The 18,044-nt window shown below is 38.8% G+C and overlaps 1 protein-coding gene across 1 annotated transcript in view; it reads left to right on the top strand.

Moving 5' to 3' along the window:
• The window catches only part of COL19A1 (collagen type XIX alpha 1 chain), a gene marked incomplete at both ends in the record, with an annotated part of 304,611 nt that extends 286,822 nt beyond the window's left edge, over positions 1-17,789 (top strand). The window contains 3 exons of the mRNA XM_084227959.1: positions 12,714-12,842; positions 17,427-17,504; positions 17,671-17,789. Coding sequence (XP_084084085.1) covers positions 12,714-12,842; positions 17,427-17,504; positions 17,671-17,789 — 326 coding nt within the window. The remainder of the gene's footprint in view (positions 1-12,713; positions 12,843-17,426; positions 17,505-17,670) is intronic.
• Positions 17,790-18,044: the final 255 nt, after the last annotated feature.

Genomic DNA, 18,044 nt, shown 5'->3' with positions numbered 1-18,044 from the left:
TTCTGGCCCCCCTTTCTCTCTCACAGTCACACCCTGCATGGTTTGAAACTAAAGGGTGGGTATTCTTCCCCATGTCTCTTCTCGCTTCACCCCCATCTTTCCTCCAATCTCTCTCAGACTCTTCCTCCAGCCTGGCTAGGTCCAAGTAAGTGGCCACTGCTCCCTCAGAAGCCACAGGTGTCTTGGCCTCTCAACAATATTCTCAAGTGGCCCAAAAGGAAAGCATTTCCTGAGACTAGATTCTGAGAAACCCACCCCCGCCCCCGCCAGTGTGACGCCCATTTCCTTTTATCACTGTTAGCATTAGTGCAGCAAAACTGTCTTCTCCCGAATAAAACTGTATACCTAAAACCCAGAATTTAGTTATTTAGCACTTTAATGTGTTCCAAGATTATTCCAATTCAGCTCATTTAATTTTCCTCTTAGAAGCTACCTTTTCTATGGTTTCTGAATACCATTTACAAAAAAAGAAAAACTCCACTTTCATAAACCATTGAGCTCCCAGGTCACAAGTCTCCTTTTCAGAATGCTTTCTATATAAATTCAAAGAATAATTTTCAGATGTTAAGACAATTTTAGTTAAGTGCTGCAGTTAAGCAACATCCACCGGCCTCTTTTTTTCTCAGCCCTTGCACAAGAACTGTGTCAATGACAGCTAATGCTTATCCCTGCTCCACTTCCCCCTGCACATCTACAGCTTCATATGATTCTCTGATTAGCAAGTCACACGCTGTCAGTATGCAAAGAAGGGAATCCCCCACTTTTTCATACTACGTATCCAGAAATAAGGCTCTGGTAAAATTCTAGAGCAGGACACAAAAATTGGGTTCTCCTCATGGAGCTTTTCAACTCCCTTTAGGGATTTCCAAGTGACCCACTAAGACAAGTACCACAGACCTCAGAGGGTGGGCTGTTCCCTAAATCATCAAGCCCTTCTTCAGCATACTGATGCCCATCCCAGCCTAGCCATGAGAGAGAAATAGATTTTTCTACCAATCCCAACTTTGAGTTGCTGGTGGATCACAATGCATAAACATACACCCAATTTAAAGTTAGATGAAATTCCCAATATGATTAACCAACAGGTCAAATCCTTTTGAAAGCCAGGTGGCCACAGAGAGTGGCGACAGCAGCGCTGTGCTTCAGTTTAGCTTCCTTTGGCTTTATGAGGGCTTTGCAGATGACCATAATGTGCCCACACAAATTAGGGTTTTGCCAGGTCTGAGGTTATAACTCTTGCTATGATATCACCTTATTTTACCTAGGGATTTAGATCATCATCCTGGAACAATTTTGCAGCCTATGCAAGAATGTGGAGAAACATCTGGCATCTCTTAAACATCGCAAGAACTTCCCTTGGTTTTTGAGACAATCTGGGATTCAATAGGCCATTCCTTAAACTGTTGGAGAAAAGGAAGATTAGAAAAAAAATTTAAAAATAAATAAATAAATAAAACAAATAAATAAATAAATCTTTAAAAAAATAAAAGAAAAGGAGGATTAGGACCAAGTGTCCCTGAATTATATTTCTGCTGCCAGATTTCCAGTATTAGGGAAAAACTCTTTACTGTATTTCTCTTTTTTTTAATACATATGTTTCATATATATATTGTAGTGAAGGCAGTCAGGTAGCAGGGCCGGGGGGCCAAGGGGCAGGGAGGTGGGCAGGCCTCCAAGCCCCAAATGAATCTGTAAGCTCTCTTTTGGGCTCTCTCTGGCATTGTCTTATCATCTCTTCCTCTCGCAGGTATTAGTGTGTGCATGTGTATACATATTTGTATGGAAATATACGTATTGGCGGTATAAATATAGTTTAAAAAGTATTTTCCACCACATAGTTTCTATTTCTTCTAATTTGCTCCTGTTTCTTTTTGGGGGGGGTCTCTAATTTAGCTTCTAGGAATTTTTCAGTGCCAGTTGTCTGTTCATATACAAAACAGTGGGTCCTAAAAAAGTGAAAATTGTGAGGGAGTGGTGCCAACCAGGACCTTCACTGTAGGGGAGTCTAGCTGGGTTTTTTAACTGAGGGACTCTCAAGGTCCAGTGCTTTAAAATCTTTCCTTTTATTTGCATCAGACTCCCCAAAGGAAAACGCTTCCATTTCCTGTGTGGTTGCCAGTATTTGGGAAGTGAAGTAGGAGAATATGACTAGGCTTCAGCACAGAGCACGCAAATGCTCGTTTAATTTCCTTGTTTTCTATGGGAAAACCCTAGTCTCAATGGAATCACATCCTCAGTAGAGACAACCTTTTTACCCTTTTTGCATAATCAACCCTCAGTCTTTTGCTAGGATGGGGGGCAAGGAAGGGGCAACTACAACTGTATAGAGCAGAGGACAGTCTTTTCTAAACCAACTTTCAACCAGTTCTCCTTATTTTAGTGTTCCTCTTCCCCCCACTTCCAGATGTGACTTGTACTGCTGGTACTTCCTGAGGCTGTTAAGGATTTTGTGGTTTAAAACTAGTTTTTTCTCAACTTCTAGTGTGAAGATTTGACTTCCTTGAGTCTGCTAAGTCATTTGTCACTCAGCTATCTAGTTCTCAGCTTCCAATGTTTCTGTCATTTTATCTCTTTGATACTCTTAACTCCACTTTTGTAGTTTTATGCCTTTAAAAATATCTCATTATTGACTTACTGCAGGGGAGGAGGAGGGAGATGGATGAGAGGGAGGGAGGGAGGAGCACAGGGGACTGTGGTGATGGTGCACGGGTGCCTTGGGGAAGGAAATTCTATGGGGACTCCACCTGAGGGGGTGGGGGGAAGCAAATATTGTCTAAAAAATTTTTAAAAATGATAAATTTTAAAATAAAAACTAAATAAATAAAATTTAAAAATAAAAAAAATAAAAATATCTCATTATTGGTTTTGCAGGGATCCAGGAAAGAGTTGAAGCAGATTCATCTGGCCAATCCAATCCACCATTTTTACTGATAATAGCATTTCAAAGCAATATGCTTACAAAGGTGGCAAAGGATTGGGCCAGAAATAAATGTAGCAATAACAACCTGGTCATGGTGAGCCACAAAATAAATATGAATCCACCAAATGATGATGTTGAATTAAAAGTTAACATAAAAGTAAAAAAATTATTAAGACATGAAGGAAATTGTTCTTCCAGTATTTTTGCCCCTTAGGAGACAACTGCAGCTAATGTTGATGTCAAAATTTAAGAGATTTATAGGAAAGTCCTGGAAGATGGAACCAAAAAGTGATTTACAAAACAGATTACCAAGCCTATGAGTAAAAGTTATTTAACTGGAAAGCCAAAGGATAACAATATTATAAAGTCTATGTCTGATTTCCCAAGGGAAATATTCACTAACCAACACATACTTTCTGTGTTTCCATATGGGGTAACAAAAGATAATAAGTTGAAGTTGTAGCTAAAAAACAGTGAAATATCTGATTGGACAATAGGCAAAAAGGATGAATTTCTTTCTCTGAAATTATTTACAAATTCTAACGTGAAACAGAAGGTAGAAATAGGCCAGATGACATTTGAATGTCCTTTCCTTCTCCATATAATGTAGTTTATCATCACATTAATATTAATGTCGGCATTTTATTAATGGGCCCAGTTCTCCAAGGAAGCCGAGCTATTGGTCTCATTTGTTAGGATGACTGCTGTGAGTTTGCCTTGGCAGATAGAATATGTGTGCTTGGTTTATGCAGCTCCTATTCGAACTCTTCAATTTCCTGCCTCATTAGAAAGCATGACCAAAACAGTTTAATTGACAAAGATCCCTGGAAACAGAAGAAAGGTAATTAAGAATATAGGTCTTTACAGTTTATTTAGAGGCTCAGGAACATATTATTTTAAATTATAGATTACTAGAGCAGGGTTGAAGTGATTATCCTAGAAGAAGTGATTATCCTAGAAGAAGTGATTATCCTTATGCTAAATGACTATTTCTGAGTATATCTTAAAGCTAGATAATTTATGGCTAGAAGTAATTATTGAAATAATTTTCTGTTTTGTTAAAATAGTTTTAGAACACCCAAAGCAAGTTACTTGTAAATTCAATTCATACATCAAAGAGTAAAAATTAGTGTGTGAATATTGGTATTTACACATTGAAGGTATTCAAAAAGTCTCAAGTTGAGAAAAATTGTACTGTATATATATATATATATATATATCTTTTATGCACAAAATACAAATACACACCTACTATTTTAAAACACATGTTTTATTAAAAGCCAACTAAAAATTGGTCTCATTCAGGGGATATTTACTCTTTATCAAAAAATCATAAAACACATGTATGTGTTTAAGCAAATATACCTTTAAAGCTCAACTAAATTTACTAAACCAAATGATGAGAAAACTATGGCCTTGCTTTTTCTAACTGGAAGCTATAGTTTCTAGGATGTTGCTGTCATTTGGTCCTTATATGCAACGTAAACACTGAATTGACTAGTAATAACATTTCTGCAAGATTTATCTGCACCGAACCCATCCTGAATTTTTTATATTACTCATTTCTTATGCACTAAATATGTCCTTGAAAAGTTTTGTCAGTTACTTTTCAAAATGAAATTATTTGAATTTTCTTTTTGGGAAATATGTGAAAAGAAAAAGAAATGATGTGGTTAGATTTTTTTTTTTGTCATGGCAAGGATATGTACTTCAGTTTTCTACTTTAAATTTAGTTATGCATGGATTATATTTGTTAAATATGACATATATAGAATATAAACAACCCAAGCAAATTTGCATAAAGAATCCAATAATAGGTTGTAATCTCTAGAGTAGTAAAACATTGACTATGCTTTTGAGGTCAGATATAACTGAACAATGACCTATGTGGTATCAATGACCAAGAATTCAATAATCCATCTTCCTGAAGTGATAATTCAAAAAAGTAATGTTTGATAATTCAAAAAAGTAAGTGATAATTCAAAAAAGATGGAAAATTTTACCATTATTTAACAGATTTCCAATAATAAAATAAAACTTACCAGGAGATAATCTTTATAGTGGATGAAGCTTATATGTACCTGGATAATAGTTCTTTTTTTTTTTTAATAATAAATTTTATTTTTATATTCCCCCATACAACTGCACATGCCCCATTCTGACCCCAAACCCTCCCCTCCTGGCCCCCACCCCCCCAAAAGTGTCTCTGGTTCATAGTTTTTTGTTGATTTTGATTTTCACTTTCTTATAGTTATTCATTTTCCTGATCCCTTATTTAAGTTTTCTAGATTCCTGCTATGAGTGAGACCATCCGGTATTTTTCTTTTTCTTTTTGGCTTATTTCGCTGAGCATGATCCCTTCCAGCGCCATCCATGTTGCTGCAAATTGCATGTGTTTATCTTTTTTGAATGCTGAGTAATATTCCATGGTGTATATGTACCACATCTTCTTGATCCAGTCATCTATTTTTGGGCATTTGGGTTGTTTCCAAAGCTTAGCTATTGTAAACAGTGCTGCTATAAACATAGGGGTGCAGGTGTTCTTTGGAATTGATGTTTCTGTGTCCTTTGGGTAAATACCTAGGAGTGGAATTGCTGGATCATATGGAAGCTCTATGTTTAGTAGGTCCAGAAATCTCCACACAGCTCTCCATAGTGGTTGGACCAGTTTGCACTCCCACCAACAGTGCACAAGAGTTCCTTTTTCTCCACACCCTCGCCAACATTTGTTGTTGCTAGTTTTTTTAATATGTGCCATTCTCACTGGTGTGAGATGGTATCTCATGGTAGTTTTGATTTGCATTTCCCTGATTACAAGTGATGTTGAACATTTTTTCATATGTCTGTTGGCCATTTGCATTTCCTCTTCAGAGAAGTTTCTTTTTAGCTCTTCTGCCCATTTTTTGACTGGATTATTTTCTTTGTTGTTGCTGAGTCTCATCAGCTCTTTGCACATTTTTGTGATCAGTCCTTTATCATTAGTGTTGGGTGCAAAAATGTTCTCCCAGTTGGTGGGGTTTCTCTTTGTTTTTGTTATTGTCTCTTTTGCTGTGCAGAAGCTCTTTAATTTGATGTAGTCCCAGCTGTTTATCTTTGCCTTCACTATCACTGCTTTGGGTGATGTGTCTGTAAAGATGTCTTTGATATGCAAATCACGTAGTGTTTCACCTATATTTCCTTCTATGTATTTTATGGTTTCAGGTCTTATGTCTAGTTCTTTAATCCATTTTGAGTTGATTTTTGTGTATGGTGTGAGGTAGTGGTCAAGCTTCATTCTTTTGCATGTAGCGACCCAGTTTTCCCAGCACCATTTATTGAACAAACTTTCTTTGCTCCAATGCATATTCTTTGCTCCTTTGTCAAAGATTAGTTGACCATAAATCTGTGGGTTTATTTCTGGATTTTCTATTCGATTCTATTAGTCTGTATGTCTGTTCTTGTTCCAATACCATGCAGTTTTGATGATTATGGCTTTGTAGTATAGTTTGAAGTCTGGGCATGTGATGCCTCCATTTCCTTCTTTTTTTTTCAGTAGAGCTTTGGCTATTCGGGGTTTTTGGTGATTCCATATGAATTTCATCAATAATTGTTCTATTTCTTTGAAGAATGACATTGAAATTTTGCTTGGAATAGCATTGAATCGGTATATTGCTTTTGGTAGGATGGCCATTTTAATAATGTTAATTCTTCCAATCCATGAGCAGGGGATGTCTCTCCATTTCTTTGTGTCTTCTTCTATTTCTTTTAATAGTGTTTTATACTTTTCTTTGTATAGGTCCTTTACCTCTTTTGTTAGATTTATTCCCAAATATTTGATTTTTTTTGTTTCGATAATAAAAGGGATGGTTTTTTTTTATTTCTTCTTCTTCAGATTTATTGTTTGTGTATAGGAAGGCTACTGACTTTTGTGTGTTGATTTTGTATCCTGCCACTTTACTGAATTGATTGATGAGTTGAATTAGTTTTTCTGTGGAGTTTTTGGGGTTCTCTATGTATATTATCATATCATCTGCAAATAGTGATAGTTTGACTTCTTCTTTTCCTATTTGGATTCCTTGTATGTCTTTCTCTTGTCTTATTGCTCTGGCTAGGACTTCCAGTATTATATAGAAAAGCAGTGGTGAGAGTGGACATCCTTGTCTAGTTCCAGATCTTAATGGAATTGCTTTCAGCTTTTCACCATTGAGGATGATACTGGCTGTTGGCTTGTCATAGATGGCCTTTATGATGTTGAGGTATGTTCCTTGTATCCCAAGAATTTCAAGGGCTTTTATCATGAATGGGTGTTGCACTTTGTCGAAAGCTTTCTCAGCATCTATTGATATTATCATATGGTTTTTATATTTCTTTTTGTTGATGTGTTGGATAACGTTGATTGATTTTCTGATGTTAAACCATCCTTGTGTCCCTGGAATGAATCCTACTTGGTCGTGGTGAATTATCTTATGGATACATTGTTGGATTCTGATAGCTAAAATTTTATTGAGGATTTTTGCATCAGTGTTCATTAGGGAGATTGGCCTGTAGTTTTCCTTTTTTGTGTTGTCCTTGTTCGGTTTTGGTATTAGTGTAATGTTGGCTTCATAGAACGTGTTTGGTATTGTCCCTTCCTTCTCAATTTTTTGGAAGAGTTTGTGAAGGATGGGCACTAATTCGTCTCTGAATGTTTGGTAGAATTCATTTGTAAATCCATCAGGTCCTGGGCTTTTGTTTTTGGGGAGGTTTTTGATTACCATTTCAATTTCGCTAATTGTAATTGGTCTGTTTAGGTGTTCTATTTCTTCTTTATCTGGCTTTGGGTGATTGTAGAGTTGTAGGAATTTGTCCATCTCCTCTAGATTGTTAAACTTGTTTCCATATAACTGTTCATAGTAGTTACTGATTATTCTTTTGATTTCTGCTGTGTCCGTTGTGATTTCTCCTCTTTCATTGATGATCCTGTTTATTTGTGCTTTCTCCCTTTTTTCCTTTGTGAGCCTGTCTAGGGGTTTGTCTATTTTATTGATTTTTTTCAAAGAACCAGCTCTTGGTTTCATTGATCTTTTGGATTGTTTTTTAAGTTTCAATTTCATTTATTTCTGCTTTGGTTTTTATTATTTCTTTTCTTCTACTGGTTTTGGGGGTTTTTTGTTGTTCTTTTTCTAGATCTTTGAGCTTCGAGATTAGGTTGTTTCTTTGAGTTCTTTCTTGTTTCTTGATGTGAGCTTCTATTGCTATATATTTTCCTCTTATTACTGCTTTTGCTGCATCCCATACATTTAGGATATTGGTGTCCTCCTTGTCGTTCAATTCAAAAAAATTTTTAATTTCTTCTTTGATCTCCTCATTAGTCCAGTGGTCTTCCAGTAGTGTGGTTTTTAATTTATGAGGTAGGAAAGTTCCTTGCCTTCTTTTTATGGTTTATTTCTAGTTTGATGCCTTCATGGTCAGAAAAGATGGTTGATATGATTTCAATCTTGGTGTATCTGTTGATGTTTGTCTTGTGCCTCAGTATGTGATCGATCCTGGAGAATGATCCGTGTGCGCTTGAGAAAAATGTGTACTCCGTTTTTTGGGGGTTTAGTGTTCTATAGATGTCTGTTAAGCCCAATTGCTCTAGGTCCTTATTTAGAGCTTTGGTTTCTTTACTTATTTTTTGTCTTGTTGATCTATCCATTGTTGATAGTGGTGTGTTGAAGTCTCCCACTACGTATGTGTTTTCTCTGATGTCTTTTTTCAGAGAGGACAACAGTTGTCTGATATATTTTGGTGCTCCTTCGTTTGGTGAGTATATGTTAATGAGTGTTATTTCTTCTTGAAGTATTGTCCCCTTGATCATAATGTAGTGACCATTGGGGTCTCTTTTTATCTTTTTGAGTTTGAAATCTGTTTTATCTGATATAAGTATAGCTGTTCCTGCTTTCTTTTTTGGTCCATTTGCTTGTAGGATTGTTTTCCATCCTTTAACTTTGAGCCTATTTTTATCTTTTGTAGCTAAATGTGTTTCCTGGAGACAGCAAAAGGTTGGGTTTTGTTTCTTAATCCAGGCTGCAACTCTGTGTCTTTTTATTGAAGAGTTTAGTCCATTTACATTTAGAGTTAATATTGATATGTTAGCATCTGTATTTGCCATTGTGTTTGTCTTTCCTTTGATTTTATTTATTTATTCTTTTAATAACTTTTTTTTTTGGCCTTCTTTCATTGTTATTCGTCCCTCTGAGGTTCTGGCTTTAGGACTCCTTGTAGTATTTTTTGGAGTGGGGGTTTAGTTGCAATGAAATTCCGGAGTTTCTGTTTGTCTGGGAAGGTCCATATTCTTTCTTCAAAGAGGAAGGAGAGCTTTGCGGGATAGAGTATTCTTGGTTGGCATCTGTTTTCTTGGAGTCTGTTGACTATGTCCCTCCACTCTCTCCTTGCCCGTAGTGTTTCTTCGGAGAAGTCTGATGTCAGCCTGATTGGCTTTCCTTTGAATGTTATCTGTTTCTTCCCTCTTGCCAGCTTCATTATTTTTTCCTTGTCCTGGATTCTTGGGAGCTTTACTATTATGTGTCTTGCTGTGTTTTTCCTTTCGTCATGGAAGTTTGGTGTTCTTCTTGCTTCTTGTATATCAATTTTCAGCTCCTTCTTCGCATTTGGGAAGTTCTCTTCAATTATCTCCTGGAATATTTTCTCTGTTTCTACATCTCTCTCCTCTCCTTCTGGAATTCCTATAACTCTTATATTTCCTTTCCTCATGGAGTCAGATAGTTCCCGAAGTCTTTCTTCGTTCTTTTTCCTTCGTACTTCTCTTTCCTTTTCTGTTTTGGTTCTTTTTATTTCTGTGTCTTCAAGAGTACTTATTCGTTCTTCCATTTCATCTATTCTGCTTTCATTGCTTTTCCCAGAGTTCTTTAGTTCCTCCATTAATTCTTTGATCTCTTGCATTTCTTTTACTTCCCTCTTTAGGGACTCAATTTCATTCTTCTGACCATTGTTTTCCCTCTTTAGGGACTCAATTTCATTCTTCTGACCATTGTTTTCCCTCTTTAGGGACTCAATTTCCTTTTTCTGATCGTTGTTTTCCTTTATGACTTCTGCCACTTTTTTAATCAGGGCAATTTTAAATTCTCTTTCTGGAAGGCTCAGAAGTTCTTCCAAGTTACTGTCGTTGCAATCTGGAGGGTGGTTTTCTTTTTGTGGTGTGCTTCTTTCCTGAGGTGTTGTTAGGTTGTGTGTGGTTCTTCTACTCCCTACTGTCTGTTTTCTAATTTGTTGTATGCATTGGGACACTGTGTTGCTCGGACTGGCCGTCATCTTGGGTGAACTTCTCCGCTCCCCTCTGGCTGTCCAGGAACCATCTCTGGCTTCTGGGAGAGCTTTTTGCTGGTTTTAGGCAGTCTTTACTGAAGAAATGTCCCTTTTCTAAACTGGCGAAGCGGGACGCAGTCCCTCCACATCCGGTCTCAGGCACACTCTTCTGCATGCCCGGTCTGCCCCGGACGTGGGTGCCTGCTCCCTCTGTGGGCTCAGACTGCTGGTTGGAAGGGGCCTGGCGTGGGCTAACTTCCCAGCTGGCCACTGGGTCCTCCAGAAGCCTTCTGCCCTTTTCAAGAAGTCTTAAGAAATTTCCCTGTTCTATGGGGTGTTAGTGACTTTTTTTCTGGTCGCTAGGTGGCGCCAGAGATCTCTCCTATTGTCCTTGGGGGGCTGTTTTTCAACCCCCCCACCCCCGTGGGACAGGGAACAGGGAGCGAGAATGGTAGGGTAAACCTCAATGGCTTTGGGGTGCTGTGTCTGCCTTGTGCCCCACTGTCGTGGAGAACCCACGCCCCGAATTTCGTGCCCCGGGTCTCCGTTCAAAGCTCTCAGGTCCAGGACGTGGGCTGTAGCCCAGTTCAGTGGCGCGGGAATGGCGCCTTTTGCACCGCTCCCGTGCCTGGGCGCCTGGTTCCTGCTTACTCAGGGAGGGACTTTCACCCCCCCCCCCCCCGTGAGGGCCTCCGCGCGTCTCCCCGCAAGCTTAGGTCGCAGGCGCGGGGACCTGGGCAGCCGCGATCCCGGTCCGCGTTTGCTTTTCAAGCGCGCCAAGCGCGCCGCTTTTCCGCGCAAGCTTACCGGCAGCCGGGGCTGTGTGTGCGTCTCCCGGGGTCTTTGTTCTTCTCTAATGGCGCCCAGAGCCGTTCGCTCACCGCAGCGGCGGATCCTGCAGGGTTCTCCACAGCTCCCGTTCACGGGGTGTGGTGGCTGCAATAGTTCCTTTCCACTCACAGTCCCGCTTGCTGCGTCGTTTGTTCTTGTTGGTCGTTTTGGTTTGTTGTTTCCCTCCTCTCTACCGGTCGGAGAGTGCCGCCTCTGTGGGCGGGGGAGGGGAGCAGGGTTCTGCGCTTCCCTCCCTTCTAGTCCTCTTTTATGGCCACTTTCTTCTTCGGGTAGTTTGCTGGAGTCACCCGTTTATCTTCCGTGTCCCAGTTCTCACTGGGACCTGCCGCTTTTCCTCCCTATTAACTTTTTTTAATGGGAGATCTTACTCGCAGCGTCTCCTGGCCGCCATGTTGCTCCGCCTCCTGGATAATAGTTCTTATTGAAAACTGATTCCTGAATAAGAGCAGTTAGTGCAGAAAGTATAAAATGCCCATAGAGGGCGCTACTTACAGAGACTGTTTGATTCAGCTAATAATATGACTTGTTTAGGAATTTGTTTTAGCATAAAAATTCTTATTTTTTTTTTTAACTCCTCATTTGAGGCATGGGGAGGGGAGGGATATGGTTATGGATGGGTGGGGGGAGGTGGACTATAGTAAAGGATTGTGGGTGCTTTGATGGTGGGAGTTCTATAGTGACCACACCTCAGGGGAGAAATCCTACACTGTCAAAATGCTAATAGTGTTGATTTATTGGTCAATAAAAAAAGGGAGAATAACCATAAAATTCCTCTTTATCAGATCCTTTAAATCTCACAAGTTACTAAGACACCAATGTTGTATAACTCAGCTTCATCCAAAAGTGTTGTTGGCTCATGAATAAGTGTCTGAGTACTTGCCACTATGCCACCAGTGAAGCCTCTCTTGGCCTAATGACTGAGCTCACCTGAGGAAGCACCTTTAATCAGCATCACTTTCTTCCCTGGATACTTTCCTCTGGACCCAGAGGAACAATGTTAGGCTCCAGGAGTTTTGGTGAATGAACAAAAGGGTGCATGGCAATGATAATTTTCTTTGAGAACAATTCTTAAAGGCTTCTTCTAGAGTGAACCATCTGAGAGAACCTTTTATGACTTAGCTTCTCTAGTTGCGTACTGACAATTCTGTACCTTTTTTCTAATCATTGGAAATGAAAAGTAAGTCCAGCCCACACAGATGAATGGGGGAATAAGGTTTTGCCTTTGAAAGGGTGTATCAAAGAATTTGTGAACATATTTCAAATTACCACACATACATTCACAGCATTGCTGGAAAATGGCTTCAATTTATTACTAAAGACATTTTTAAAACCATTTTTTTAACATGAACATAAATTCTCTCCAGAAGTCATTACCAGAGGTTAGTTAGATTCCAGGTTAGTGTTCTCTCCACTAGACTTGCTCCATCTCTGAAGCATTGCAGATTCTCAGCCTCTCCGATAGACACGGGTAGTGAGCATCTATAATCAGTTTTGTGCAATCCATTTTAACTGACCAGTCAAAAAACTCTCTTAGTAGTCAGACCAATTCGTAGATACAATGTGCTTAAATTGAAAACCATTAGTTTTTTGGTTGTTGAATTTCAGATTAAAAAAATGTTTTACATTAAAAAAATTTCCATAACATCATGCATTATTTTTCCTTTCATACGTGAAGAGAGGATGGCTGTGTTCCTATCACAGCTCAAGCTACCAGCAGCTATGTTGGCAGCACAAGCTCATGGGAGGCCTGGTCCACCAGGAAAGGATGGATTACCTGGCCCCCCAGGAGACCCTGGACCCCAAGGTAAGTCTTCAAGTACAGCTTTTGCTTACTGGTTTTCTAACTCAGTATTCAGAGTATGCTAATCACAGTAAACAAAGTATGTGTGTGTACATATGCACACACAGAGATATCTATTATGCAATATATATGTAATACTAGGAAAATATATATGTATCCTAAGAAGCAAGAGACTTGTATAAGGCAAAGTGGAAATGGATGTGGGACTATTAGAAGTATGTCATCCAAGTTGAAACGAAAGTACTTCTGCCCCCAAGATTCTGATAATGGTTACACCCTTTTGGGGTCCTCTTTCAACCCTCTCCTCTTTTACAGTGAGACTGGAGGCCATTGTGATTCTGGTGCTGTCACCTGGCTTGCATGTTTCCTCATGGGAGTAGCTGTTGACATCTTTTTAAAATTGCTGTTGGCTGAATTCTTTTCTGAACCCAGCACAATTGAATTTGAGAAGGAATTGGAAAGCATTTCCAGACAGTTTTAGATTTTAACTGTCCTATGTGTTTCTGATTATTGCCTCCTGCTGTGCACAGACAGGAGAACTTTCCTTAGTGATCTTTGCCACCACCAGTCTGCAGCATGGGCCTGATCTCTGGTGCTGCCAGGGATGAATAAGAATATGCACAGTAAGATTAAAGATAAATAAAAATATCGGATGGTTTCATTTATAGGTGAAATATAGGGGAACCAAGTAAGACATCAGTGTAAAAAAATAATAACAGTACAAAACACAACAAAGCAAAAACAATTATAAACCAGAGACATCCTGCAGGGGAGGAGGAGGGAGAGGCATCAGAGAGAAGGAGGGAGGAGCACAGGGGACTGGGGTGATGGTGCACTGGTGCATTGGTGAAAGAATCTCTGTGGGGACTACACCTGGGGGTGGAGGAAGCAAATATTGTTAAAAATGAACAATGATTAAAAGAAAAATTTAAAAAGATTAAAGAAGCCCCAGGAAGCACGACCTAGCAGGGGCCCCACATGTAAATGAGAAAGGTGAATTCTCCTAACAGACCTTATCCTCTTGGGTAAGTTTTATGAGAAAGAAAGAAACTTTTTCCAAACACAGATGATTCTCCACCTCTGAGAAAAACCTGAAGGACAAATGCTACATATGCAGCCATTCCGTGTGCCCTCCGTCAGCTTTGACAATATTAGGAATAGTTATTCTTATTTTTGAACTTTTAAACTTTACCCATTATTGGTTTAAAATTAAGGGAAATTTCTGAATTTGTAAGTCAGTGGCCCAGAGGGTAGTTCATGTTACTGATAAAGATTTGATCTTTCAAATTTTTTGGCAATAAGGCCCTTGGAAACAGGCATCTGTGTGTCATAATGACAGAAACACACTCCAATCAATTAGTGGGCCAAGACCCAAGAGGCCAAATAACTTATCAGGCATGAGGCAGGACCCACTTGAAGAATTATCCCTCCCAAAATGCCAGTAACACTCTTTTTTCTGGTCTCATTTGTTCACTATGTATAGAGATGCACAGATTTATTACTTCAGAAGTAAATTCCTGGAGTTGAAATATAAATCTCCCTGCTGGAAATAAAATCAACCACTTGAAAATCTGCAAGAACCAGAATTCTTCACTGATCACCACCACTAGATGGTTTAGATGAGGACACGCCTGATGTTTTATTTTTGATTTCCTACATGAGCTGCAGTGATATCAGATTGTAATCCTGCATGCTTACAATCCATGAAAGTACATGTTTGTTTGCAGATAGGCCAGTCTTTTATTTAGCCTAACATACCAGAGCAAAAAGCTTAATCCTAGGAATTAAAAAGCTGTTATTGACATTATTAGCATTCCTGTCTAAAAATATTGTGGTAAAATAATTATTAAATCAGAGCCTATGGCTCTATGGAAACCTTCATAAGGAATGAGCTAGGATCTTAGGAAATGTACGGGTAGAAAATTCCTGCGTGCTTATGCAGTTCAACAGCTTCATCTATTAGTAGTAGATAGTTGTTCACCTAATGAACTAATAGATTAATACTAATAAATTATTACATCTGACAAGAGATATGTAAATATTAGCCTGTTATAAAAATATACAAATTCCAGGATTTTGTTTGTAACACCATATGCATTGAAATCCATGTAGAATATTTTTGTGCTATATTAAAATATTAGAACTGAATTTAAATATGCAAGTATCTGCAGATGTGTTCTTCATTTGGAATTGTGTTACAGACTTGTTAATCCTCTTATTTATAAAAAATTCATATTCCATTTGTCATTTTTCTTCCTCATTTTTTTTGAGCCTATGATTTTAAGCACTTACTGAGCTATCTTGAGGGTCAGTGTTACAATCCTTCTATAATAGTGGGACTTGAGTTCAAGTGTCAAATATACTTCATGTAATGAATGTTATTTTAGTACAGAAATGTTTAACTAATGGACTTTGAAGGGTGCTTTCAAATGACCTTAAGTACAAACATTTCCAGTTCACATACATTAAATGAAAGTCATTGTATATGAAAGAAATCTTGGTAATGTTTTTGAGCCTAGATCAACTTAACATGTGTTATGTTCAAGTCACTATTCCCTGTAGGATCTAGGATGACATTGAGTATATGCAACATGATTTTCAGATAAAAATGTGTGATGACTTCTTGCTAGATGTATTTCCAACATGCACCTCAAAATATTCCTTGAATATACATCCTTCTTTCTCACTACTTTCACATTAATGGTCAGAACATATCTCCAAAGCCAAGAAATAAGTGGTGATTAGATTGCTAGTTATTTGGATAGTAATGTGTACACTGTGTGATCAAGTCAAAACTGAGAACAATAGTCTGAAGACTAATGCCAACATGCAAGCCAAGCAATACGTCTTACATACTGCTCATAGACAACATTCAATTTTCTTCTCCTATTATGCTGTGCTGTAGTAACTCATCTAAATAAAAAGGCACAACAAAGTTTAGGCCTACTGTTTCCTACTGAGATCCTCTCCTACTTATTATCCTTGCTGTGTGTTTACATGATTCTGCCACTGGCAGCAATCTTTAAGCAAAACTGTTTGCAATCATTGTGGAGCTTCTATAGTTCTAGAACTTTTCCTTCAAGTGAAATCTTATGTGAATGCCAATATGTAAAATGCAGATAAAGATATTCTATACTTTTTAAAAAGCAGGGATAAGGGTCTGCATAGACACAAATTGCTCTCCGCCCTCTAGTGGTGTTGACAACAAGCATAGTCAAGAATAACAATGAACTGATCTTAAAGTGTACAGCTCTTGGACCTAACTCATTTTGATTAAAGCATCTTATGTTAATGAAGTGAGTTAGAAGGAGTCATCAATTGCCTTTTGTTTTCTAGCACTGCTGAATCTCCTGGTACTTTGGAGTTATGAACTGCCATGTTGAAACAGGGGGTTAACTTTATTTAGGAAGAATATAATGTTGTGATAGTAATTTGAGCAAAGATTTGATTGTCCTCCTCTGTCTCCTGCTGAGATGGGTGGATTTCTGTATATTCAAATTCTTACTATCATTATAAAACTCATGAGTTTCTGTTTCTTTCATTCCCTTTTTTTTAAAGATTTATTTATTTATTTATTTATTGGTGTGTGTATATATATATATATAAATATTTTTTAAAATTTATTTATCTATACAAGCACTGGGTACAGTCAGAAGCGTGGGAGGGTGAGAGAATTCACCAGAGCCAGAGTGGGGAACAGAACAGGCAGACTGACGAAGTACACTGCTGAGGGGAGCAGCGGGTGGCAGGAGAGGTCTGTGCACCATGTGGGACCCTTGACAGCGGCCGGGCTTCGAACCGGCGCTGCAGAGGCTATGGGCAGCTTTGCAACCCAGTGCTCAAATGCTGCGCAACCAGGGAGGCCCTAAAGATTTATTTATCTTTGCATTTAAGAACTGGGGTGTAGGCTAGAGGTGCAGGGGGGTGAGAGGATTCACCGGAGACAGAGCGGGTAGCAGAACAGGCAGACCGACTGAAATACACTGTTGAGGGGAGCAGTGGGCAAGAAAGGAGAGGTCTGATGCGCCATGTGGGTAGCTCCCTGGCCAGCTGGGGATTGAACTCGTGCTGCAGTAGCTGTGTGAATTAACCCCTTGCACCACCAGGGAGGCCCTCATTCCCTTTAAATCTTGCAATAAGGTCCAAATTTTGTCATATTGCCTTGTTTTTACATAAGTAGAATTCCTTCAGTATACTTCTTATATTTAGGCTATACCTAGTCTCCAGACAGAATTGCTATGGAAGAGAGCTCACACACCTGTCATAGCTATTTGACAGAAGAGAAGAGTGATTAATTTTAAGCATTAAATAACCCTTTTCAAGGCCCAAAATCTCATTATCAAGAGTTTGGCTAATGGGAATTCTTTATAGTAGTTGCATATTTCTAAGATCCTCATTGCCTGTCATATTTAGTCTGTTTGATATTTAAGTTTAATATGTGGTTATGGCAAAACAGAATGCTAATGTACTATTCATGTTAAATGAAGGAATTCCATAAACATCATAGACCAAGAAACTGATTCATTCCTGTTCTCTTTTCCATAGAACAATCTTACTTGTTTCCCTCATTTTTAATTTCTCCCTTAGGTTATCGAGGACAGAAAGGAGAAAGAGGAGAACCAGGAATTGGGCTTCCAGGGAGTCCGGGGCTTCCAGGGACTTCAGGTAATAATGATACTATCTCACAACACAAGCCTCTGCCAACAGGAACTAGTTCTCTTCTATGGTCCTTATACCTGCTGCAGCTGAACCTAAATGATTCGTGTTAGTTGGAAGAAGGGAGGAAGGGCCATATGTGGTCTTTATTCTGATGGATCATTTATTTTATCAGCTCCAGGTTTGCCAGGCTCACCAGGTCCCCAGGGCCCCCCAGGACCTAGTGGAAGATGTAACCCAGAAGATTGCCTCTATCCTGTGTCTCATGCCCATCAACGGACAGGTGGGAAATGAACACCCCTGAGGAAGACCTGGGTCCTGGTGATGTCTCCTTGCCACTGGAGCTATCTTAATATTGTTAAACCCTCATCATATGTGGGCTGCTTTTTCTTTCTTTCTTTCTTTTTATGGTTTAGGCCAACCTTAAAAGCCACAATTTGAATCCTAGTGCTATCATAATTGTGATGTCAGCATTTTTAGAATTTTTCCAAATTCATTCCATATGTTTTGCTTCACCATTACAATGATTTTTATTCAGGGTTTTGTATG

Source organism: Talpa europaea, assembly GCF_964194135.1.
Source record: "Talpa europaea genome assembly, chromosome: 2".
NCBI lineage: Eukaryota > Metazoa > Chordata > Mammalia > Eulipotyphla > Talpidae > Talpa > Talpa europaea.
Note: the sequence above shows the minus strand (reverse complement) of the source record. Positions and strands in the feature narration are given on the sequence as shown.